This window comes from Rhinopithecus roxellana, chromosome 22 (assembly GCF_007565055.1).
Source record: "Rhinopithecus roxellana isolate Shanxi Qingling chromosome 22, ASM756505v1, whole genome shotgun sequence".
In the NCBI taxonomy this organism is placed as follows: domain Eukaryota; kingdom Metazoa; phylum Chordata; class Mammalia; order Primates; family Cercopithecidae; genus Rhinopithecus; species Rhinopithecus roxellana.
In genome coordinates, this window is record NC_044570.1 from 2367774 (window position 1) to 2395439 (window position 27666).

At 35.9% G+C, this 27666-nt stretch overlaps 1 protein-coding gene across 1 annotated transcript in view; it reads right to left on the bottom strand.

Annotated features, from left to right (window-relative positions):
• The window catches only part of LOC115895666 (deleted in azoospermia protein 4-like), a 62341-nt gene that overhangs the window by 16504 nt on the left and 18171 nt on the right, over positions 1-27666 (bottom strand). The window contains exons 9-23 of the mRNA XM_030926319.1: positions 27321-27377; positions 21862-22008; positions 21493-21584; positions 20886-20937; positions 20391-20454; positions 20158-20297; positions 18707-18778; positions 17914-17964; positions 16027-16098; positions 15249-15299; positions 5889-5960; positions 5143-5193; positions 3316-3387; positions 2513-2563; positions 649-720 (exon numbers count right to left, since the gene is read on the bottom strand). Of these exons, the coding sequence (XP_030782179.1) occupies positions 649-720; positions 2513-2563; positions 3316-3387; positions 5143-5193; positions 5889-5960; positions 15249-15299; positions 16027-16098; positions 17914-17964; positions 18707-18778; positions 20158-20297; positions 20391-20454; positions 20886-20937; positions 21493-21584; positions 21862-22008; positions 27321-27377 (1116 nt within the window). The remainder of the gene's footprint in view (positions 1-648; positions 721-2512; positions 2564-3315; positions 3388-5142; positions 5194-5888; positions 5961-15248; positions 15300-16026; positions 16099-17913; positions 17965-18706; positions 18779-20157; positions 20298-20390; positions 20455-20885; positions 20938-21492; positions 21585-21861; positions 22009-27320; positions 27378-27666) is intronic.

A 27666-nucleotide genomic window follows, 5' to 3' on the forward strand; every position in this document is an offset into this window, starting at 1 on the left:
TATTATAATAAAAGAAATACAATAAACAAAAGAAGTACTTTAGGTTTCCAATCCCCGAAGTTCTTTTTGTTATTTCTACATATAATACATCACCTTTTAGCATATTTTCTGGAGGTGGAAATCTCAAAGATACTAGTTCCTTGAATTTAGTATGATAGATATGGTAATGGAACATAGATACAGTTATATCTATGAAAAGACACCTAAATAATTACTATCATGAAACAGCAAGCTAAAATAAAAATATAATTGGAATTCTGTGATCTAAGAATAGGGTAATAATTTTATTTCACTCTATACCTCTACAAAATTCATGGAAGTCAGTCTGGATGTTACAGTTCTTTGATGGCAAGGATAAGGAAAAAAAAAAAAAAACAAACAAACACATGCTGCCATAGAGAAGCGGACACCAAATCTCCAAAAACTGTTCTACAGAAATGATATTGCTTCGTACATTCCAGTCAAAATTTATTCCATTGCTTCAAAATCATACAGAGGTCTTCACTCTAGACCAATTCTAAGTGTTTTCTTACATTTTACGTACATTTCACTACTTTAAACTGACAAAATATTCAGGCAATTTGTATAAACAATTTAAAGGCCTACATAGTATCGGAAAGTAAAACATTTTGCTCCCTCTTCAATTACCTGATAATTATATACAGGCAACTGATACCCAGTGATGACCTGATATGGTGAATTTCGGTAAGCAGGATATGCCTGAAAATAAATTTCACAGAAAGAATGAATGAACATGGTAAAACATTCCTTTAATTAGAAAGAAATGTCATTCCCAATATAACAAAAATATGAAAAACTTTAAAATATTAATTATTTTTCGATATACAACAATGAAGGGTTCTAAATGAATGTCTTGAAGAAGAAAGACACATTCCCTGTCAATTGCTACCCTTTCGGAGGGGAGGGAGAACAAATGACATAAGAGATGACTACTACACCAGGCAAAGTTTAACTTATACGTACTGCCCACCCAGAAGTTACTTCTTATACTGCTGAAAAGGCTCTATTAAGACAGTTTTCAATGTAAGTTAAATTAATACATTTGCTATTTCTTTGTCAACCATACTTCTAGACAGTTTATATTATAGGGTAATACGAAGTTCTCCTACAGATGTTATGGCTTTTTCTGTACTTCATTTTGAAAACCTAAGGGCAGTACATAATCCAAAACTGGAAAAGAGACAGTATAATGCCTTCTATGTTTCAATAAATACTTAATGATTGAAAACATATAGGTAGCAGCATACATGATACACCCAGATTCAGTAATGGCTCACACGGAATGTTAGCAACAACTAGGGCTCTTCTTCTAATCATTGTTCAGAGAAGGCAAAAAAAAGCAGAGGTATACCCTACATTATTCAAGTACATGGAAAATGTCAACAAATGAGACACTGAGGGACTATTTCACTACTATTTTGTTACTTATTTTACATCAAAGAAAATGTATTTCAAACTAAGACATAAGTAAAATGAACTAAGATGAAAATAAATGTTATCTATCACCAGTAAGTGATACAGTATGTCAAATCCTTCTTTAAATATCAAAGTGCCAGGATGAGTGAAATTAGATGCTGGAAACTCATGGGATTTACAGATATAGTAAAACACATCGGAAATCCACCCATTCCAGAACCACAATATATCCAGAATTCAGCAACCTACATGAAGAGGCATCTGGAAATCATCTCAAGTAAAGAATAGCTAGGTGAATTGCTAACCTCAGAGAATAAACTAGGCAGACACGTAAGGACAACTACTTTCAAATATTTTTAGAACTAGCTACATGGAGGAAAAGCAGTTCAGATGTATTAGAAGTAATACCTTTTTTTTGTTCCTATTCTTTTTTTAGAGTAATTAACAACAAAACATTTCTGTTTCTCTTCAAGAAATTTCTTTTACGGCTGGTAAAGTCAGAGGCAGATTCCAGGCAGATACATGGTCATTCTAAAGCCACAGTAATACTCCCTTTCCTGGATTATATAGTCTATCAACAAGTAACTCAACACTGATCATTATGTGGACCAACCATTGCTGAAGCACCCAAAAACCAGAGAGAGGAAAAGGCACTGTTGCTCCCATGGGGTTTATAATTGGGTTAAAAACAAAGTAACAAAACATAATACAGTAACATAATGAAGGATTTTTGTTGTTGTTGTTTCTTGAGACAGAGTCTCACTCTGTCACCCAGACTGCAGTGCAGTCATGCCATCTTGGCTCACTGTAAGCTGTGCCTCCTGGGTTCACACCATTCTCTGGCCTCAGCCTCCTTAGTAGCTGGGACTACAGGTGCCCACCACAACGCCCAGCTAAATTTGTGTTCATATTTTTAGTAGAGACGGGATTTCATTGTGTTAGCCAGGAAGGTCTCGATCTCCTGACCTTGTGATTTGCCCACCTAAAGAATGATTTAAAAATATTTGTACGGCATATATGACATGGAAAAAATCAAGAAAGGACAAGAAGTGTATCTTTGGCTCATTCACTTTACCAGAGGTACAGCATAACTCCCGGGCTCCCGAACAGCCCACTGTGGTGGCATCTTGAAAAAAAAGAAAGGAAACCAAAATTATTCAAATATTCCCCTACATTTGGAAAAACAGATGATACACACAACATTGAGGTACTTATGCTGGCTCCTTTGTTATTATAATAAAAGAAACACAATACACAAAAGAAGTACTTTAGGTTTCCAGTCCCCGAAATTCCTGTTGTTCTTTCTACATATAACACGTCAACTTTTACTCAAATTTTCTGGAGGTAGAAATCTCAAAGATACTAGTTCCTTGAATTTAGTATGATAGGTATGGTAATGGAACATAGATACAGTTACATCTATGAAAAGACACCTAAATAATTACTATCATGAAACAGCAAGCTAAAATAAAAATATAATTGGAATTCTGTGATCTAAGAATAGGGTAATAATTTTATTTCACTCTATACCTCTACAAAATTCATGGAAGTCAGTCTGGATGTTACAGTTCTTTGATGGCAAGGATAAGGAAAAAAAAAAAAAAACAAACAAACACATGCTGCCATAGAGAAGCGGACACCAAATCTCCAAAAACTGTTCTACAGAAATGATATTGCTTCGTACATTCCAGTCAAAATTTATTCCATTGCTTCAAAATCATACAGAGGTCTTCACTCTAGACCAATTCTAAGTGTTTTCTTACATTTTACGTACATTTCACTACTTTAAACTGACAAAATATTCAGGCAATTTGTATAAACAATTTAAAGGCCTACATAGTATCGGAAAGTAAAACATTTTGCTCCCTCTTCAATTACCTGATAATTATATACAGGCAACTGATACCCAGTGATGACCTGATATAGTGAATTTCGGTAAGCAGGATATGCCTGAAAATAAATTTCACAGAAAGAATGAATGAACATGGTAAAACATTCCTTTAATTAGAAAGAAATGTCATTCCCAATATAACAAAAATATGAAAAACTTTAAAATATTAATTATTTTTCGATATACAACAATGAAGGGTTCTAAATGAATGTCTTGAAGAAGAAAGACACATTCCCTGTCAATTGCTACCCTTTCGGAGGGGAGGGAGAACAAATGACATAAGAGATGACACTACACCAGGCAAAGTTTAACTTATACATACTGCCCACCCAGAAGTTACTTCTTATACTGCTGAAAAGGCTCTATTAAGACAGATTTCAAAGTAAGTTAAATTAATACGTTTGCTATTTATTTGTCAACAATACTTCTAGACAGTTTATATTATAGGGTAATACGAAGTTCTCCTACAGATGTTATGGCTTTTTCTGTACTTCATTTTGAAAACCTAAGGGCAGTATATAATCCAAAACAGGAAAAGAGACAGTATAATGCCTCCTATGTTTCAATAAATACTTAATGATTGAAAACATATAGGTAGCAGCATACTTGAATACACCCAGATTCAGTAATGGTTCACACGGAATGTTAGCAACAACTAGGGCCATCTTCTAGTCATCATTCAGAGAAGGCAAGAAAAGCAGAGGTATACCCCTACATTTTTCAAGCACATGGAAAATGTCAACAAATGAGACACTGAGGAACTATTTCACTACTATTTTTTTATTTATTTTCCATCAAAGAAAATGTCTTTTAAACTAAGACATGAGTAAAATGAACTGATGAAAATAAATGTTATTTACCACCAGTAGGTGATAGAGTACGTCAAATCCTTCTTTAAATATCAAAGTAGCCAGGATGAGAGAAATCAGATGCCAGAAGCTCATGGGATTTATAGATACAGTAAAACACATCAGAAATCTACCTATTCCAGAACCAGAATATATCAAGAATTCAGCAACCTACATGAGGAGGCATCTGGAAATCATCTCAAGTAAAGAATAGCTAGGTGAATTGCTAACCTCAGAGAAGACTAAACTAGGCAGACACATAAGGACAGCTGCTTTCAAATATTTTTGGAACTAGCTACATGGGGGTAAAGCAGTACAGATGTATTAGAAGTAATACTTCTTTTTTTGTTCCTATTTTTTTTAAGAATAATTAACAACAAAACATTTCTGTTTCTCTTCAAGAAATGTTTTTTAGGCTGGTAAAGTTAGAGGCAGTTTCCAGGTAGATACACGCTCATTCTAAAGCCACATTCATACTACCTTTCCTGGATTATAGAGTCTATCAACAAGTAACTGAACGCTGATCATTATGTGGACCGGCCATTGCTGAAGCACCCAAAAGCCAGAGAGAGAAAAAGGCACTGTTGCTCCCATAGAAGATTATAATCGGGTTAAAAACGTAACACTTTAATATAAAGAATTTTTTTCTTTTTGAGACAGAGTCTCACTCTCTCAACCAGACTGGAGTGCAGACATGCCATCTTGGCTCATCGTTAAGCTATGCCTCCCGGATTCACACGATTCTCCCACCTCAGCCTCTCAAGTAGCTGGGACTACAGATGCCCACCACAATGTCCAGCTAAACTGGTATTTGTATTTTTAGGAGAGATGGCGTTTCACTGTGCTAATCAGGAAGGTCTCGATCTCCTGACCTTGTGATCTGCCCACTTAAAGATTTAAAAACCTATGTAGGGCATATATGATGTGGAAAAAAATCAAGAAAGAATGTTGGCTCATTCACTTTACCAGAGGTACAGCATAACTCCTGGGCTCCCCAACAGGCCACTGTGGTGGCATCTCGAAAAAACAGAGGAAACCAAAATTATTCAAATATTCCTACACATTTTCAAAAACACGCGAGATACACAATATTGAGGTACTTATCATACCGGATTCTTTGTTATCACAATAAAAGAAACACAATAGACAAAAGAAGTACTTTAGGTTTCAAATCCCCGAAGTTCTTGTTATTTCTACATATAATACCTCACCTTTCACTCAAATTTTTGAATTTATTACGATAGATAGGGTAAAGGGTCATAAATATAGTCATATCCATGAAGAGAGAGCGAGAGAACTACTATCATGAAGCAGCAAGCAAAAATAAAAATATAATTGGAATTCTGTGGTCTAAGAATTGGGAAATATGTTATTTCACTCTATAAAATTCATGGAAGTCACTTTGGATGTTTCAGCTCTTTGACGGCAAAGATAAAAAAAAAAAAAAAAACATGCCGCAATACAGAAGCGGGCACCAAATCTCTGAAAAATGTTCTACAGAAATGATATTGCTTCATATATTCCTGTCAAAATACATTTCATTGCTTCAAAATAATACAGAGCTCTTCATCCTAGAGCAATACTAAGTGTTTTCTTAAAATTATGTACATTTTACTAGTTTAAAACGACAAAATACTCAGGCAATCTGTACAGACAAATTAAAGGACTACACAGTATGTGAAAGTAAAACATTTTGCTCCCTCTTCAGTTACCTGATAATTATATACAGGCAACTGATATCCAGTGATGACCTGATATGGTGAATTTCGGGAAGTAGGATATGCCTGAAAATAAATTTCACAGAAAGAATGAATGAATACGGTAAAATATTCTTTTAATTAGAAAGAAATATCATTCCCAATATAACAAAATTATGAACAACTTTAAAATATTAATTACTTTTCTATGTACAACTATGAAGAATTCTAAAGGAATGACTGTCTTTAGAAGAAAGAAACATTCTCTGTCAATTGCTACCCTTTGGAAGCGGTGGGAGAACAAATGACATAAGAAGTCACACCAGGCAATGTTTACCTTATTCATAGTGCATACCTCTGACCACCCAGAAGTTATTTCTTATACTGCTGAAAAGGCTCTATTAAGACAGATTTCAATGTAAGTTACATTAATACATTTGCTATTTCTTTTTATTTTTTTTATACTTTAAGTTCTAGGGTACATGTGCCTAACGTGCAGGTTTGTTACATATGTATACTTGTGCCATGTTGGTGTGCTGCACCCATCAACTCGTCAGCACCCATCAATTCATCATTTATATCAGGTATAACTCCCCAATGCAATCCCTCCCTCCTCCCCCCTCCCCATGATAGGCCCCAGTGTGTGATGTTCCCCTTCCCGAGTCCAAGTGATCTCATTGTTCAGTTCCCACCTATGAGTGAGAACATACGGTGGTTTTCTGTTCTTCTGATAGTTTGCTAAGAATGATGGTTTTCAGCTGCATCCATGTCTCTACAAAGGACGCAAACTCATCCTTTTTTATGGCTGCATAGTATTCCATGGTGTATATGTGCCACATTTTCTTAATCCAGTCTGTCACAGATGGACATTTGGGTTGATTCCAAGTCTTTGCTATTGTGAATAGTGCCGCAATAAACATACGTGTGCATGTGTCTTTGTAGTAGAATAATTTATAATCCTTTGGGTATATACCCAGTAGTGGGATGGCTGGGTCATATGGTACATCTAGTTCTAGATCCTTGAGGAATTGCCATACTCTTTTCCATAATGGTTGAACTAGTTTACAATCCCACCAACAGTGTAAAAGTGTTCCTATTTCTCCACATCCTCTCCAACACCTGTTGTTTCCTGACTTTTTAATGATTGCCATTCTAACTGGTGTGAGATGGTATCTCATTGTGGTTTTGATTTGCATTTCTCTGATGGCCAGTGATGATGAGCATTTTTTCATGTGTCTGTTGGCTGTATGAATGTCTTCTTTTGAGAAATGTCTGTTCATATCCTTTGTCCACTTTTTGATGGGGTTGTTTTTTTTCCTGTATATTTGTTTGAGTTCTTTGTAGATTCTGGATATTAGCCCATTGTCAGATGAGTAGATTGCAAAAATTTTCTCCCATTCTGTAGGTTGCCTGTTCACTGTGGTGGTAGTTTCTTTTGCTGTGCAGAAGCTCTGTAGTTTAATTAGATCCCATTTGTCAATTTTGGCTTTTGCTGCCGTTGCTTTTTGTGTTTTAGACATGAAGTCCTTGCCCATGCCTATGTCCTGAATGGTACTACCTAGATTTTCTTCTAGGGTTTTTATGGTATTAGGTCTAACATTTAAGTCTCTAATCCACTCTGGATCCTTTCCTTACTCCTTATATGAAGATTAATTCAAGGTGGATTAGAGACTTAAATGTTAGACCTAATGCTATTTCTTTGTCAAAATACTTCTAGACAGTTTTGTATTTGACAATATTATAGGATAATAATATGAAGTTCTCCTACAGATGTTATGGCTTTTTCTGTACTTCATTTTGAAAAACTAAGGGCAGTACATAATTCAAAACTGGAAAAGAGACAGTATAATGTCTTCTATGTTTCAATAAATACTTAATGATTGAAAACATATAGGTAGCATCATACATGAATACACCTAGAGTCAGTAACGGCTCACACGGAACGTTAGCAACAACTAGGGCTCTTTTTCTAGGCATTGTTCAGAGGCGGCAAAAAAAGCAGATGTATACCCCTAAATTATTCAAGTACATGGAAAATGTCAACAAATGAGACACTGAGAAACTATTTCACTACTATTTTGTTACTTATTTTCGATTATAGAAAATGTATTTTAAACTAAGACGTAAGTAAAATGAACTAAGATGAAAATAAATGTTATTTATCACCAGTAAGTGATAGAGTATAAGTGATAAAGTATGTCAAATCCTTCTTTAAATATCAATGTAGCCAGGAGAAATCAGATGCCAGAAACTCATGGCATTTAAACATATAGTAAAACACACTGGAAATCTACTCATTCCAGAACCACAATATATCCAGAATTCAGCAACCCACATGTGCAGGCACCTGGAAATCATTTCAAGTAAAGAATAGTTGGGTGAATTGCTAACCTCAGAGAAGAATAAACTAGGCAGACACATAAGGACAGCTGCTTTCAAATATTTTTTGGAACTAGCTACGTGGGGGAAAAGCAGTACAGATGTATTAGAAGTAGTACCTTTTTTTTTTGATCCTATTCTTTAAGAGTAACTAACAACAAAACATTTCTGTTTCTCTTCAAGAAATTTTTTTTTTTGAGAAACGGGGGGCGGAGCAAGATGGCCGAATAGGAACAGCTCCAGTCTCCAACTCCCAGCGCGAGCGACACAGATGACCGGTGATTTCTGCATTTTCAACTGAGGTACTGGGGTCATCTCACTAGGGAGTGCCGGACAATCGGTGCTGGTCAGCTGCTGCAGCCTGACCAGCGAGAGCTGAAGCAGGGCGAGGCATTGCCTCACCTGGAAGTGCAAGGGGGAAGGGAATCCGTTTTCCTAGCCAGGGGAGCTGAGACACACAACACCTGGAAAATCGGGAAACTCCCACCCCAATACGGCGCTTTAAGCAAACAGGCACACCAGGAGAGTATATCCCTAACCTGGCCGGGAGGGTCCCACGCCCACGGAGCCTCCCTCACTGCTAACACAGCAGTCTGCCGCGATCTGTCGGCAAGGCAGCAGCGAGGCTGGGGGAGGGGCGCCCGCCATTGCTGAGGCTTAAGTAGGTAAACAAGGCCGCTGGGAAGCTCGAATTGGGTGGAGCTCACAGCAGCTCAAGGAAGCCTGCCTGTCTCTGTAGACTCCACCTCTGGGGACAGCGCACAGCTGAAGACCAACAGGGGAAGCAGCGGGGGCCGGTGCAGACGCGAACGACTCTGTCTGAGAGCTTTGGGGAGAGCTGTGGATCTCCCAACTCAGAGGTTGAGATCTGAGAACGGACAGACTGCCTGCTCAGGTGGGTCCCTGACCCCTGAGTAGCCTAGCTGCGAGAAATCCCCCACTAGGGGCAGTCTGACACCCCACACCTCACAGGGTGGAGTACACCCCTGAGAGGAAACCTCCAAAGGAAGAATCAGACAGGTACACTCGCTGTTCAGCAATATTCTATCTTTGGCAACCTCTGCTGCTGATACCCAGGCAAACAGGGTCTGGAGAGGACCTCAAGCAATCTCCAACAGACCAACAGAGAGTCCTTCTGACTGTCAGAAGGAAAATTATCAAACAGGAAGGACACCTGTACCAAAACCCCATCAGTACGTCACCATCATCAAAGACCAGAGAGAGATAAAACCACAAAGATGGGGAAGAAGCAGGGCTGAAAAGCTGGAAACTCAAAAAATAAGAGCGCATCTCCCCCTGCAAAGGAGCGCAGCCCATCGCCAGCAACGGATCAAAGCTGGTCAGAGAATGACTTGGACGAGAGGAGAGAAGAAGGCTTCAGTCCATCAAACTTATCAGAGCTAAAGGAGGAATTACGTACCCAGCACAAAGAAACTAAAAATCTTGAAAAAAGAGTGGAAGAATTGACAGCTAGACTAATTAATGCAGAGAAGATCATAAATGAAATGACAGAGATGAAAACCATGACACGAGAAATACGTGACAAATGCACAAGCTTCAGTAACCGACTCGATCAACTGGAAGAAAGAGTATCAGCGATTGAAGATCAAATGAATGAAATGAAGCGAGAAGAGAAACCAAAAGAAAAAAGAAGAAAAAGAAATGAACAAAGCCTGCAACAAGTACGGGATTACGTAAAAAGACCAAATCTACGTCTGATTGGGGTGCCTGAAAGTGAGGGGGAAAATGGAACCAAGTTGGAAAACACTCTTCAGGATATCATCCAGGAGAACTTCCCCAACCTAGTAGGGCAGGAAACATTCAAATTCAGGAAATACAGAGAACCCCACAAAGATACTCCTCCAGAAGAGCAACTCCAAGACACATAATTGCCAGATTCACCAAAATTGAAATGAAGGAAAAAATCTTCAGGGCAGCCAGAGAGAAAGGTCGGGTTACCCACAAAGGGAAGCCCATCAGACTAACAGCAGATCTCTCAGCAGAAACTCTACAAGCCAGAAGAGAGTGGGGGCCAATATTCAAAGTTCTTAAAGAAAAGAATTTTAAACCCAGAATTTCATATCCAGCCAAACTAAGTTTCATCAGTGAAGGAGACATAAAATCCTTTACAGATAAGCAAATGCTTAGAGATTTTGTCACCACCAGGCCTGCCTTACAAGAGACCCTGAAGGAAGCCCTAAACATGGAAAGGAACAACCGGTACCAGCCATCGCAAAAACATGCCAAAATGTAAAGACCATCGAGGCTAGGAAGAAACTGCATCAACTAACGAGCAAATAACCAGTTAATATCATAATGGCAGGATCAAGTTCACACATAACAATATTAACCTTAAATGTTAATGGACTAAATGCTCCAATTAAAAGACACAGACTGGCAAACTGGATAAAGAGTCAAGACCCATCAGTCTGCTGTATTCAGGAGACCCATCTCACATGCAGAGACATACATAGGCTCAAAATAAAGGGATGGAGGAAGATCTACCAAGCAAATGGAGAACAAAAAAAAGCAGGGGTTGCAATCCTTGTCTCTGATAAAACAGACTTTAAACCATCAAAGATCAAAAGAGACAAAGAAGGCCATTACATAATGGTAAAGGGATCAATTCAACAGGAAGAGCTAACTCTCCTAAATATACATGCACCCAATACAGGAGCACCCAGATTCATAAAGCAAGTCCTTAGAGACTTACGAAGAGACTTAGACTCCCATACAATAATAATGGGAGACTTCAACACTCCGCTGTCAACATTAGACAGATCAACGAGACAGAAAGTTAACAAGGATATCCAGGAATTGAACTCATCTCTGCACCAAGCGGACCTAATAAACATCTATAGAACCTCCACCCCAAATCAACAGAATATACATTCTTCTCAGCACCACATCGCACTTATTCCAAAAGTGACCACATAATTGGAAGTAAAGCACTCCTCAGCAAATGTAAAAGAACAGAAATTATAACAAACTGTCTCTCAGACAACAGTGCAATCAAACTAGAACTCAGGACTAAGAAACTCCATCAAAACCGCTCAACTACATGGAAACTGAACAACCTGCTCCTGAATGACTACTGGGTACATAACGAAATGAAAGCGGAAATAAAGATGTTCTTTGAAACCAATGAGGACAAAGATACAACATACCAGAATCTCTGGGACACATTTAAAGCAGTGTGTAGAGGGAAATTTATAGCACTAAATGCCCACAAGAGAAAGCAGGAAAGATCTAAAATTGACACTCTAACATCACAATTAAAAGAACTAGAGAGGCAAGAGCAAACACATTCAAAAGCTAGCAGAAGGCAAGAAATAACTAAGATCAGAGCAGAACTGAAAGAGATAGAGACACAAAAAACCCTCCAAAAAATCAATGAATCCAGAAGTTGGTTTTTTGAAAAGATCAACAAAATTGACAGACCGCTAGCAAGGCTAATAAAGAAGAAAAGAGAGGAATCAAATAGATGCAATAAAAAATGATAAAGGGGGTATCACCACTGACCCCACAGAAATACAAACAACCATCAGAGAATACTATAAACGCCTCTATGTAAATCAACTAGAAAATCTAGAAGAAATGAATAATTTCCTGGACACTTACACTCTCCCAAGGCTAAACCAGGAAGAAGTTGAATCCCTGAATAGACCAATAGCAGGCTCTGAAATTGAGGCAACAATTAATAGCCTACCCACCAAAAAAAGTCCAGGACCAGATGGATTCACAGCTGAATTCTACCAGAGGTACAAGGAGGAGCTGGTACCATTCCTTCTGAAACTATTCCAATCAATAGAAAAAGAGGGAATCCTCCCTAACTCATTTTATGAGGCCAACATCATCCTGATACCAAAGCCTGGCAGAGACACAACAAAAAAAGAGAATTTTAGACCAATATCCCTGATGAACACTGATGCAAAAATTCTCAATAAAATACTGGCAAACCGGATTCAGCAGCACATCAAAAAGCTTATCCACCATGATCAAGTGGGCTTCATCCCTGGGATGCAAGGCTGGTTCAACATTCGCAAATCAATAAACGTAATCCAGCATATAAACAGAACCAAAGACAAGAACCACATGATTGTCTCAATAGATGCAGAAAAGGCTTTTGACAAAATTCAACAGCCCTTCATGCTAAAAACGCTCAAGAAATTCGGTATTGATGGAACGTACCTCAAAATAGTAAGAGCTATTTATGACAAACCCACAGCTAATATCATACTGAATGGGCAAAAACTGGAAAAATTCCCTTTGAAAACTGGCACAAGACAGGGATGCCCTCTCTCACCACTCCTATTCAACATAGTGTTGGAAGTTCTGGCTAGGGCAATCAGGCAAGAGAAAGAAATCAAGGGTATCCAGTTAGGAAAAGAAGAAGTCAAATTGTCCCTGTTTGCAGATGACATGATTGTATATTTAGAAAACCCCATCGTCTCAGCCCAAAATCTCCTTAAGCTGATAAGCAACTTCAGCAAAGTCTCAGGATACAAAATTAATGTGCAAAAATCACAAGCATTCTTATACACCAGTAACAGACAAGCAGAGAGCCAAATCAGGAATGAACTTCCATTCACAATTGCTTCAAAGAGAATCAAATACCTAGGAATCCAGCTTACAAGGGATGTCAACGACCTCTTCAAGGAGAACTACAAACCACTGCTCAGTGAAATCAAAGAGGACACAAACAAATGGAAGAACATACCATGCTCATGGATAGGAAGAATCAATATCGTGAAAATGGCCATACTCCCCAAGGTTATTTATAGATTCAATGCCATCCCCATCAAGCTACCAATGAGTTTCTTCACAGAATTGGAAAAAACTGCTTTAAAGTTCATATGGAACCAAAAAAGAGCCCGCATTGCCAAGACAATCCTAAGTCAAAAGGACAAATCTGGAGGCGTCACACTACCTGCTTTCAAACTATACTACAAGGCTACAGTAACCAAAACAGCATGGTACTGGTACCAAAACAGAGATATAGACCAATGGAACAGAACAGAGTCCTCAGAAATAATACCGCACATCTACAGCCATCTGATCTTTGACAAACCTGAGAGAAACAAGAAATGGGGAAAGGATTCCCTATTTAATATATGGTGCTGGGAAAATTGGCTAGCCATAAGTAGAAAGCTGAAATTGGATCCTTTCCTTACCCCTTATACGAAGATTAATTCAAGATGGATTAGAGACTTCAATGTTAGACCTAATACCATAAAAACCCTAGAAGAAAATCTAGGTAGTACCATTCAGGACATAGGCATGGGCAAGGACTTCATGTCTAAAACACCAAAAGCAACGGCAGCAAAAGCCAAAATTGACAAATGGGATCTAATTAAACTAAAGAGCTTTTGCACAGCAAAAGAAACTACCATCAGAGTGAACAGGCAACCTACAGAATGGGAGAAACTTTTTGCAACCTACTCATCTGACAAACGGCTAATATCCAGAATCTACAAAGAACTCAAACAAATATATGAGAAAAAAACAAACAACCCCATCAAAAAGTGGGGAAGGATATGAACAGACATTTCTCAAAAGAAGATATTCATACAGCCAACAGACACATGAAAAAATGCTCATCATCACTCGCCATCAGAGAAATGCAAATCAAAACCACATTGAGATACCATCTCACACCAGTTAGAATGGCAATCATTAAAAAGTCAGGAAACAGGTGTTGGAGAGGATGTGGAGAAATAGGAACACTTTTACACTGTTGGTGGGATTGTAAACTAGTTCAACCATTATGGAAAAGAGTATGGCAATTCCTCAAGGATCTAGAACTAGATGTACCATATGACCCAGCCATCCCACTACTGGGTATATACCCAAAGGATTATAAATTATTCTACTACAAAGACACATGCACACGTATGTTTATTGCGGCACTATTCACAATAGCAAAGACTTGCAATCAACCCAAATGTCCATCTGTGACAGACTGGATTAAGAAAATGTGGCACATATACACCATGGAATACTATGCAGCCATAAAAAAGGATGAGTTTGGGTCCTTTGTAGGGACATGGATGCAGCTGGAAACCATTCTTAGCAAACTATCAGAAGAACAGAAAACCAAACACCGCATGTTCTCACTCATAGGTGGGAACTGAACAATGAGATCACTTGGACTCGGGAAGGGGAACTTCACGCACTGGGGCCTATTTTGGGGAGGGGGGAGGAGGGAGGGATTGCATTGGGGAGTTATACATGATATAAATGATGAATTGATGGGCGCTGACAAGTTGATGGGTGCAGCACACCAACATGGCGTAAGTATACATATGTAACAAACCTGCACGTTATGCACATGTACCCTAGAACTTAAAGTATAATAAAAAATAAATAATTAAAAATAAAAAAAAAAGAATTTTTTTTTTACAGCTGGTAAAGTCAGAGGGAGATTCCAGGCAGATACATACTCATTCTAATGCTACATTAATACTGCCTTCCCTGGATTATATAGTCTATCAAAAAGTAACTGAACGCTGATCATTATGTGGACCAGCCATTGCTGAAGCACCCAAAACCCAGAGAGAGAAAAAGGCACTGTTGCTCCCATAGGAGTTTAAAATCGGGTTAAAAACAAAACAGAAAAACATAATACAGTAATATAACGAAGGCTTTTTGTTGCTGTTGCTGTTGTTTTGAGACAGAATCTCACTCTGTCACCCAGACTGCAGTGCAGTCATGCCATCTTGGCTCACTGTAAGCTGTGCCTCCTGGGTTCACACCATTCTCTGGCCTCAGCCTCCCTAGTAGCTGGTACTACAGGTGCCCACCATAACACCCAGCTAAATTTGTGTTCATATTTTTAGTAGAGATGGGGTTTCACCGTGTTAGCCAGGAAGGTCTCGATCTCCTGACCTTCTCATTTGCCCACCTAAAGAATGATTTAAAATATTTGTAGGGCATATATGACATGGAAAAAATCAAGAAAGAACAGGGAGTATACGTTTGGATCATTCACTTTACCAGAGGTACCGCATAACTCCTGGGCTCCCCAACAGGCCACTGTGGTGGCATCTTAAAAAAAAAGAAAGGAAACTAAAATTATTCAAATATTCCCATACATTTGGAAAAAGAGATGATATATACAACATTGAAGTACTTATGCTGGCTCCTTTGTTATTATAATAAAAGAAACACAATAGAAAAAAAAAGTACTTTAGGTTTCGAATCCCCGAAATTCTTGTTGTTCTTTCTCCATATAATACGTCAACTTTTACCCAAATTTTCTAGAGGTGGAAATCTCAAAGATACTAGTTCCTTGAATTTAGTATGATAGATATGCTAATGGATCATACAGTTATATCTATGAAAAGAGACCCACAGAACTACTATCACGAAGCAGCAAGCTAAAATAAAAATGTAATTGGAATTCTGTGGTCTAAGAATTGGGAAATAATTTTATTTTACTCTATAAAATTCATGGAAGTCACTTTGGATGTTTCAGCTCTTTGACGGCAAAGATAAAAAAAAAAAAAAAAACATGCCGCAATACAGAAGCGGGCACCGAATCTCTGAAAAATGTTCTACAGAAATGATATTGCTTCATATATTCCTGTCAAAATTCATTCCATTGCTTCAAAATAATAGAGAAGTCTTCATTCTAGAGCAATACTAAGTGTTTTCTTAAAATTATGTACATTTTACTAGTTTAAAATGACAAAATACTCAGGCAATCTGTACAGACAAATTAAAGGACTACATAGTATGTGAAAGTAAAACATTTTGCTCCCTCTTCAGTTACCTGATAATTATATACAGGCAACTGATATCCAGTGATGACCTGACATGGTGAATTTCGGTAAGTAGGATGTGCCTGAAAATAAATTTCACAGAATGAATCAATGAATACTATAAAATATTTTTTTAATTAGAAAGAAATATCATTCCCAATATAACAAAAATATGAACAACTTTAAAATAACTATTTTTCTATATACAACCATGAAGAATTCTAAAGGAATGACTGTCTTTAAGAAGAAAGAAACATTCCCTGTCAATTGCTACCCTTTGGGAGGGGTGGGAGAACAAATGACATAAGAAGTGACTATCACACCAGGCAAAGTTTACCTTATTCATAGTGTGTACCTCTGCCCACCCAGAACTTACTTCTTATACTGGTGATAAGGCTCTGTTAAGACAGATTTCAATGTAAGTTATATTAATACATTTGCTATTTCTTTGTCAAAATACTTCTAGACAGTTTTGTATTTGACAATATTATAGGATAATAATATGAAGTTCTCCTACAGATGTTATGGCTTTTTCTGTCTTCATTTTGAAAAACTAAGGGCAGTACATAATTCAAAACTGGAAAAGAGACAGTATAATGTGTTCTATGTTTCAATAAATACTTAATGATTGAAAACATATAGGTAGCAGCATACATGAATACACCTAGATTCAGTAATGGCTCACACGGAATGTGAGCAACAACTAGGGCTCTTTTTCTAGTCATTGTTCAGAGAAGGCAAAAAGAGCAGAGGTATATCCTACATTATTCAAGTACATGGAAAATGTCAACGAATGAGACACTGAGGAACTATTTCACTACTATTTTGTTACTTATTTTCCATCAAAGAAAATGTATTTTAAACTAAGACATAAGTAAAATCAACTAAGATGAAAATAATGTTATTTGTCACCAGTAAGTGATAGAGTATGTCAAATCCTTCTTTAAATATCAATGTAGCCAAGATGAGAGAAATCAGATGCCAGAAATTCCTGGAATTGATAGATATAGCAAACACATTGGAAATCTACCCACTCCAGAACCACAATATATCCAGAGTTCAGCAATCTATATGAGGAGGCATCTGGAAATCATCTCAAGTATAGAATAGCTAGGTGAATTGTTAACCTCAGAGAAGAATAAACTAGGCAGACACAGAAGGACAACTGCTTTAAAATATTTTTGGAACTAGCTACTCGGGGGCAAAGCAGTTCAGATATATGAGAAGTAATACCTTTTTTTGTTCCTATTCTTTTTTAAGAGTCATTAGCAACAAAACATATCTGTGTCTCTTTAATAATTAATGTTTTTTATGGCTGGTAAAGTCAGAGGCAGATTCCAGGCAGATACATGCTCTTTCTGAAGGCACATTAATACCACCTTTCCTGGATTATATAGTCTTTCAGCAAGTAACTCAACACTGACCATTATATGGACCAGCCATTGCTGAAGCACCCAAAAGCCAGAGAGAGAAAAAGGCACTGTTTCTCTCATGGGAGACTATAATTGAGTTATAAACAAAGAAAAAAAAACAAAACACATTAATATAAAGAAGGATTTTTTTTTTTTTTTTTTTTTTGAGACAGAATCTCACTGTTCCAGCCAGACTGGAGTGCAGTCATGCCATCTTGGCTCACTGTACGCTGTGCCTCCTGTGTTCACACCATTCTTCCACCTCAGCCTCCCAAGTAGCTGGAACTACAGATGCCCACCACAACGCCCAGCTAAATTAGTGTTTGTATTTTTAGAAGCGATGGCGTTTCACCATGTTAGCCAGGAAGGTCTCAATCTCCTGACCTTGTGATCTGTCCACCTAAAGATTTAAAAACATATGTAGGGCATATATGATGCGGAAAAAAATCAAGAACAGGGAGTATCTTTTTGGCTCATTCACTTTACCAGAGGTACAGCATAACTCCTGGGCTCCCCAACAGGCCACTGCGGTGGTATCTTGAAAAAACAAAAAGGAAACCAAAATTATTCAAATATTCCTATACATTTTCAAATACACATGAGATACACAATATTGAGGTACTTATCATGCTGGCTCCATTGTTATTACAATAAAAGAAACACAATAGAAAACAGAAGTACTTTAGGTTTCCAATCCCTGAAGTTTCTGTTGTTATTTCTACATATAACACCTCACCCTTTACCCAAATTTTCTGTAGATGTCATTGTGGAAACCTCAAAGATACTAGTTCTTTGAATTTATTACGATAGATATGGTAATGGGTCATAGATACTGTCACATCTATGGAAAGAGACCCAGAGAACTACTATCATGAAGCAGCAAGGTAAAATAAAAATATAATTGGAATTCTGTGGTCTAAGAATTGGGTAATAACTTTATTTCACTCTGTATCTCCACAAAATCCATGGAAGTCACTCTGGATGTTTCAGCTCTTTGACGGCAAGGATGAAAAAATAAATACATGTTGAATACATAAGCGGACACCAAATCTCCGAAAACTGTACTACAGAAATGATATTGTTTAATATATTCCTGTCATAATTTATTCCATTGCTTCAAAATACAGAAGTCTTCATTCTAGACCAATTCTAAGTGTTTTCTTAAATTTATGTACACTTCACTAGTTTAAAATGACAAAATATTCAGGCAATTTGTATGAACAAGTTAAAGGCCTACATAGTATTGGAAAGTAAAACATTTTACTCCCTCTTCAATTACCTGATAATAATATACAGGAACCCGATATCCAGTGATGACCTGACATGGTGAATTTGGATAAGCAGGATATGCCTGAAAATAAATTTCACAGAAAGAATGAATGAATATGGTAAAATATTCTTTTAATTAGAAAGAAATATCATTCCCAATATAACAAAAATATGAAAAACCTTAAAATATTAATTCTTTTTCTGTATAAACTATGAAGAATTCTAAATGAATGGCTGTCTTTAATAAGAAAGAAACATTCCCTCTCAATAGCTACCCTTTGGGAGGAGAGGGAGAACAAATGACATAAGAAGTGCCTATTACACCAGGCAAAGTTTATCTTATTCCTACTGTGTACCTCTGCCCACCCAGAAGTTCTCAAACTGGTGATAAGGCTCTATTAAGACAGACATCAATGTAGGTTACATTAACACATTTACAATTTTTTTGTCAAAACACTTCTAGACTGTTTTGTATTCGATAATATTACAGGGTAATACTATAGTTGTCTTACAGATGTTATGGCCTTCTCTGTACTTTGTTTCAAAAAACTAAGGGCAGTATATAGTCCACAACTGGAAAAGAGACACTATAACATCTTCTATGTTTCACTAAATACTTTCTGATTGAAAATATATGGGTAGCAGCATGCAAGAATACACCTAGATTCAGTAATGGCTCACAGTAAACGTTAGAAACAAGTGGGGCTTTTTTCTAGCCATTGTTCAGAGAAGGAAAAAGAAGAGGTACACCATACATGTTTCAAGTACATGGAAAATATTAACAAATGAGAGACACTGAAGAAATACTTCACTACTATTTTCTTACTTTATTTTCCATCAGAGAAAATATGTTTTAAACTAACACATAAATAAAATAAGCTAAGAAGAAAATAAACTATTTATCAACAGTAAGTGATAGAGTATGTCAAATCCTACTTTAAACATCAAAGTAACCAGGGTGAGAGAAATTAGATGTCAGAAATTCACCGGATTAATAGACAACAGTAATACAGATCAGAAATCTACCCGTTCCAGAACCAGAATATACCCAGAAGTCAGCAATTTATATGAGGAGGCATTTGGAAATCATCTCTAGTAAAGAATACCTAGATGAATTCCTAACCTTACAGGAAAATAAACTAGGCAGGCACATAAGGAGAGCTGCTTCCAAATACTTTAGGAAATATTTACGTAGGGTGAATAGGAAGAGATAAGAAGATATTTGTTCATGTGTCTACAGTGGTCATTTCTAATGGAAAGACTTACAAAGTATGTAGAAGATTTTTAGCTCATATAACAAACACTAAGAAGAAGAAATTTCTAACAGAAATAATAAATTTCCCATCACTCAAGGTATTCAAACAGGGATTCTATTGCCACCTACTACGGGAAGTATAGACACAATTGCACAGAAAAAAATGATGACTAAAATAAGACAATAGGAACGTAAGCAGTTCTTACCTGAACGTACTGAGTTATAGGATTCGGCGTGACTCGGGGCTGACGATATGTTTCACCATTTGGATTACTCCAGACATTCCGAAACTGTGGTGGAGGAGGAGGATTAAATACCAAACAACGTGGCTGCACATGATAAGCACCTTTTTAAAAAGCAAAAAGGAAAAAGCCTATTTTTAGTTATTTGAAAATCTACACGTGTCAAAAAGAACAACGTCTTGTCTTTTCCTACTCACGTAAATTTTGTTTTCTGATTGCAGGGCCCAGCTTCAGTTTTTTACCCTGGATATGGACCTGTGACTGAAAATAAAACAGTAACAAAACTAGACTCAATTTTCAAGTCTTGACTTCCAAGTCTTGGGTAAATACACAGTCTTCTGAAGTTTCTATTATTATAGAAGATCAGTGATAACTACACACCAAATTAAAATTTGTCATCATGAAGCTACCTTACTTACCCTTACTACTCTAATCAGTGTCAAGAGGCATCAAGTGAAAGGTGATCAAAAACTTTTTATCACCCTTTCTACAACTCTTCCTGCCTGTAGTTCATGAACCTAGGTGTCCAGTCAAAAATAAACAGGATCTAACAAGTTATGTGGTTACTCTAAGTTTGGATTTTGAACAGAAAGTGTATCTTTCTCCAAATTTTACACAAGACTTAGTATATCACTAACAGTAAATGTTGTATCAATAAAATAAATAATAGATTTTTCTATTAGATTACTTACTTCTACTATCTTCTGGACATCCACGTCATTAAAAAATGAAACAAATCCATAGCTATAAAGGCAGATAAATGAAGTATAAAATCACCATCAGGCAGTACACGGTTCAGAACTTCTGTTATTCTATATACAGAAGTGATCATGACAAAAGATAAATAATATACCATGATAACTACTTGTTAAGATGTACATGACAGATCCTCTACAAATACATCTCTTTTTCGTAATCGGAACTGTCAAAATGTGCTAAGATTAGGACAGTGTGAAAACTTTATTGATTAACAAAGAATTCGTATCTGTGAACCTGAAATTAACTTACTATCTAAGACAAGATGGTTAAAATTTAAGATATTGTGCAGTGTATGAAGGGAAACAATTATTTGAGAAAACTGATAACTCATTTGTATGAAATAGGAATTGGAGACATTTAAAAATAAACATTAGAAAAATGATTAAATAGAAGAGCTGGCAATAACCTTTTATCCCCTGCATGAAAGAAACTAACACAGCAAAAATGTCATTTAAACATGTGTCAGAGTATCACTTCTGAAGTCTTCTTTGATACTCTACAGGTGACTAGAATTCAGATATTTTTGATAAAATTACTCACCCTTTGGAGACACCAGTTCGATCCGTGATTATTTTCACTTCTTTCACTGAACCATATCTACCAAAGAAGCTTTTAATCTCAGTTTCATCCATCTATGGAAAAGAATTGAATTTCAAAAGTAAAAATTCAGCATTCAAAAATTTCAATTTTACTACAATTTTACTATAATGAGGTGAAAATTTCTTCCCCATTTTTATCTAAATGACCAGTAGCTCTGTCAAAGGTATTTTTAGTACTAATGGGTCAAAAGTAAAACCAATTCTAAACTTCCATGAAGTACAAAAAAAAAAGACATTGAGTTTGTAACAGGGCCCAAGTCCCATTGTTCATTATGTATTTTAAGGCAAAAATGAGTTATGAATACAATACCCTATCATCAATTCCACCAACAAAAACAGTGTTTGGCATGATTCTGCCTTCTGGTAAAACACAGCCTTGGCTAGTTGCAGCTGATGAAGACTGGGTGTTGGTCTCTCTGGAGATGATCGTGTTTGGAGTCACAGGATTTGTAGCAGACTGTAATTTGGAAAGTAGACATCATAATTAGATAAACAGGCAAAACCTATACATAATGTGAAATATAATGTCTGTGTTTTAAGTATAAAATATTTTATATAAATTATTTTCATTGTAAATGAGTCAGCACAGCAGCTTAGTTCAGGTTCAGGATTTAAACTAATCAGAGTACATGGCATGGAACTTTAACCAAAGGATATTTTACTTTCTTAACCGAGTGTTGCTCATCACTGAGTCTTGTACAATGCTGCGAAAGAATACTTTAGTATTTGTGAAAATACCATGCGAATTAGTTTAAAAAAATCCAAACCCAGAAAGTTCAGATTTATATAAATTAAAGTTAATAAAATCATCCTGTTCTATACTCATAAATTTTACACTTTACTGAGAATACTATGGATAAAACTTTAAAAAAAAAAACAAAAAACAAAAAAGCCGCACCAAAAAGAAATTAAGCCTCAAAGTTTTAAACCAATTTGTCTCACTTTGCCTTTTTCAACACAATTAACATGAGTTTTTACAGTGTTAACACTCCCTGTATTACTATGCCTGCATCACTTTAGAAATGGCTCATGCAAACAGTATTGCTTACATGTCACAGCTCCTTCTAAAAAACGGGTTATAATCCTCTTCCCTCATGCTAGGGTGTTCAAAGCTTCTTTTGAAATAACATTTTTCTCCTGGATAACACATCAGTCCAACTGACAATTCTAATTTTCACAGTGGGCTGATAGATACAAATGATACCATCTTTATTTTCAGATAAAAAATCATATACATATAACTCACTAATTTTCTGATCAGAACTGTCTTTATTCCTTCCACAGTAGACTCTAAGGTTAATGGAAAACTTTCTGAAGCAGTATTCGTAAGTTATATATATATATATAACTTATATATATACACACACACATATATATATATGTGTGTATATATATACACACACACATATATACACACACACACACATATGTGTGTGTGTGTGTGTCTATGTGTGTTAGAGAAACAATCTAGCATGGAGAAACAATCTAGCATAGTAAAACAAAAATTAATCTAGTCAGGAGATCCAGGTTTATGTCCCTTACTGGTAAGTGGTTATAAGCCACTTACTTGCCAGCTGTGTATCTCTGGGCAAATTGCTTTGAGAAGGAAATGTGGTAACATCTGTGAATTCATTTTGTATGTATAAAGTGGTAAAAGTAGTATGCCTATGTAAGTTAGTGTCCTGTTATTTGATTTTATTTTCAGTAGATTTTTTTCAAGTTTCTTTTTGGCTTTACTATTTCAGCTGAGTTATTTTGGAGAAATTTTAATTAAAAACTAATTGAAACACCAAGAAAATATTACACATCGTTATTTAAAAATCTTTGGTGAAGTGCCTGTTGACTACAAAAGGTAAGTACAAAAAGCTGCAAAAAAGAAAGCTACTACATATATACCTGTTTGAAAGAAAACAAAAGACAAGAGAAAGAAACTATACGTCTTGTTGCAAAGCACAATGATGTCACAGAAGTTATTAAGAAAGTAGAGTTCCTGCTTTGTTAATAAGATGTTAGAAGTTACTGATTCTACACAGCTTTGGTAGAGATGATCTCTAAATTCTCAAATCATCTGAAGCTGAGTTTATTGCTTTTCTCTATTCTTTTGTGCTTACACTTGCTATTTTGGGTTTGTAACTAACTCCTAATTCTTTCCTTTAATACGGCTATTTCATGACAACGATGTGAAAGAAAAATTTTAAAAACTGTATCTAAAGTTCTTCCTTTCTAAAAATGTTTTTCATCGTTGTTTTTCTAGATGACATTAAGCTGCATTATCTTGAACTATTGGGAACCTGATTAGATTTCCCTTCCCTATAGACAATTTACCAATCCCTTCTCAGTTCATTCAGAAATCACAAACAGAATAAAACAAAACAAAAGGAATTCTGAAACTCCTGTAGCTTCTTTTTCTCCTTTTCAATTCCCCCTTGATTTGCGGATGAACTTTGCATGTTTTTTGATGTATTTTAATTTAGAGGTGTAAGATCTGGCAGAAAACTATGTCAGATTATTAGTGGTTAGGGAAATGCATTGATTCGCAACTGGGGAAGAATTTTGAGCCCCAGCAGCATTTAGTGACGTTTAGAGATGGGCTGTTACAACTGAGATGTATTCCTGGAATCTGATGGGCTTAAGGCTAGGGATACTATTGCACATTCTACAATGTAAAGACAGCCTCCTACAATAAGGAATTATTTGGTCTCAAATGTGAAAAGGGTGTGGGTTAAGAAACCTCATGACAGTGCCAGAAGAATTGAAGAGGAAAATTATTGTTTGGGAAGAACCTGATTTTCATCGGTCAGTAAAGTATATCTTTTCGTGACTTCAGATTCAGATTCTGTGCTTGAAAACAAATGGTTGGAAAAGATCTCTGATGTCTCTTCTGATTCTCATACTCTATACAATAGTAAAACGGATACCTGAAACAATGGTAGTTTGGTAAAGAATAAAAAAGGCATTTGATATTATGAGAAGTTGGACTTTAGCTTGGATCTTACAAATTGGCTGTCTCTGCTTAACTGGCATCATATATATAAATTCACTGAATCACTTTAATAGTGTCATAACATTTTAAATTAAGGAAGTCATCATGATGTCCTTGTCCTCAGCCAGGAGGTGGCTTTACTTACATTGAAGTAAGCAATGTACTTCATACTTAACATGCCTTGATTAGCAGTGATTGCTCAATTCCTACTGTGTGTGTAGTTATACATAATTATATAATGTACATATAAAAACCACAATCAATAGATAACCTGTGATTAGTTTTAAACTATGGACAAAAATATCAATGAATGCTTAGGATAAGCAAAAGTTAATTTTAAAGTAAGTACCATCATAACCATCAATAGCATCCTGAAAACAAACTGCATTAAAGAAGTAATTTTCTTAATCATACTTTTAAGTGAGTTGGTGAATTTTGAAATGAGAAATGTTGGAACAGTAAACAGGGGTGAGCTTCAAGACCATCACATACACAACTCTCATTGCTATTTATAGCAAATACATTCCCTGTTATATGTGGACAACTAAGTGACAAAGACAGCTAAAAGCTGGAATAATTTATCATTATTTAAACTCCTGGGATGTCAGCTTCTTTGCCAGTATTACCTATTTCAATTACTACGTGAACATGTAAGCAAATTAGTATTTACATAAACTGACCAGGAAAGAGCCTATCATTTGTAGTCATCAAAGTTACATTCACAGCAATAGGAAGAAAAGCAAATAAAGAGAATATTAAAATTAAGAAAATAGGACATGAAAATCTGAATCAAAACTTCAAGTAAATCCAAGAGCAGATTCTAGGGAAGTTGTGGGTAGGGAGGATCAAATTCAGCAATAAATAATCCTAGCAAAACTAAGCAAGAAAACGCAAGAAAGCAGAAGTATATGAGACCTGAAAAATGCGTTGTGGCCACAAATAATAAAAGAAAGCTATACGCAAACTCCATTTTCAAACAGGAAAACAGTATTTTTCAATGTATTTTACAAAATTAAAAGCATGTTAAGTAACAAAGCCTCATCCAGATGATCCATCCCTGCCCTCAACACAAACACAAAATTCCAGCAATATATAGAGTGTTAAGTTTATACTGGGAATGCAAGAATACTCCACTCACAGGATACGTTACTTTAATTCATCATTGTAAAAGCATTTGATAAAATACACCATTCATTTTTAAATTTTTTAAAAACCAAAGTAAAACAGAAATAGAGGACTCTTATTTTCCATCAATCTAATTCTACTTTATCATCAAACTTACAAGTGAAATACTAGAGTCAACTCCTTTGAAATCAGGAATAAGGGAAGGGTCCCAGGGAACCTCCTTATTATTACTGAATATTTTTTCCACTATGTATGACAAAACTGAATATTAATACAAAGTTTTTATGAATCAATAAGAAAAATAAAATTTAAAAGGAAATTTAAAAAGCTAACGATCAATGATCAGCTTCATGGATGACTTAAAAAAGCACAGATCAACATAATGTAGTATTTTTCAGCTATTAGGTTGACAATTTTAAAAATCCTAGTAACTTTCCTTAGCATGGGTGTGGAAAAGAAAGCACTCTACACACCATCAGTGAGAAAAATACTAATACATGATTTACACCATGGTAAATCATTTACCATGATTTACCAAGAGTACCTTGGAAAAGGTTTATCATAATTTGATAGGCGGGGATACTCACCACTATACTAATTAGGAGAATTGGTTTAAAAAATTGTTATAAAAGGTGCAAAGTGCTTTCACCCAGCAATTACACTTACAGTAATTAATCTTAAGAAATTAATAGTACAAGCATGCCAAGATATTTACACAAAGATATTCATAGCATTATTGTTATTATTTTTTAGACTGAGTCTCCCTTTGTTGCCTAGGCTGGAGTGCAGTGACATGATCACAGTTCAAGGCAATCTGCTTTCCAGGATCAAGTGATTCTGCTGCCTCAGCCTTCCAAGTAGTTGGGATTACAAGTGTGCGCCAACACGCCTGGCTAATTTATTTTGTATTATTAGTAGAGACAGGAAACAAAAATCATTCAAACATTCCTTCACATTTTCAAACACACATGAGATACACAATACTGAAGTACTTATATGCTAGTTCCTTTGTTATTACAATAAAAGAAACAGAACGGAAAAAAAAGTACTTTAGGTTTCTAATCTCTGACGTTCTTGTTGTTACTTCTATACCTAAAACCTCAACTTTTCCCCAATTTTCTGGGGTTGGTATTGTGGAAATCTCAAACATATTAGCTCTTTGAACTTATTACTATAGATATGATTATGGGTCATACATACAGTCATATCTATGAAAGGAGACCCAGAGAACTACTATCGTGAAGCAGTCAGCTAAAAAAAATATATATACTTTGAATTCTGTGCTCTAAAAATTGAGTAATAATTTTATTTCACTCTGTCTCTCTAAAAAATTGATAAAAATCAGTCTGGATGTTTCAGCTATTTGGCAGTAAATATGAAAACGAAATATGCTACAATACAGAAGGGGACACCAAATCTCAAAAAACTGTTCTATAGTAAAGTTATTACAAAGTACAATCCTTTCAAAATATTACTCAATTACTTCTAAATAATACAGAGTTCTTCATTCTAGACACATTCTAAGGGTTTTCTTAAATTTTAGGTACATTTCACTAGTTTAAAATGATAAACTATTAAAGCAATTTGTATAAACAAAGGCATCAATAATATCTGAAAGTAAATCATTTTACTCCCTCTTAAATTACCTGATAATTATATACAGGTAAATGATATCCAGTGATGACTTGTCCTGGTGAATCTGGATAAGTAGGATATGCCTGAAAATAAAGATTACAGTAAGAATAAATGAATACAGAGAAACATTTTTTAATTAGAAATATTCCAAATATTAAAAATATGAAAAACGTTAAAACATTCATTATTTTTCTATATATAGCATTGCAGCATTCTAAATGAATGACTGATTTTACCAAGAAATAAATATTCTGTTAAGTGCTACACTTTGGGTGGGGAGGGGGAACAGACAAATGACAAAATAAGTGACTATTTCACTAGATAAGTTTACTTTATCTATACTGTATACTTATGCCCACCCGATGTTATTTC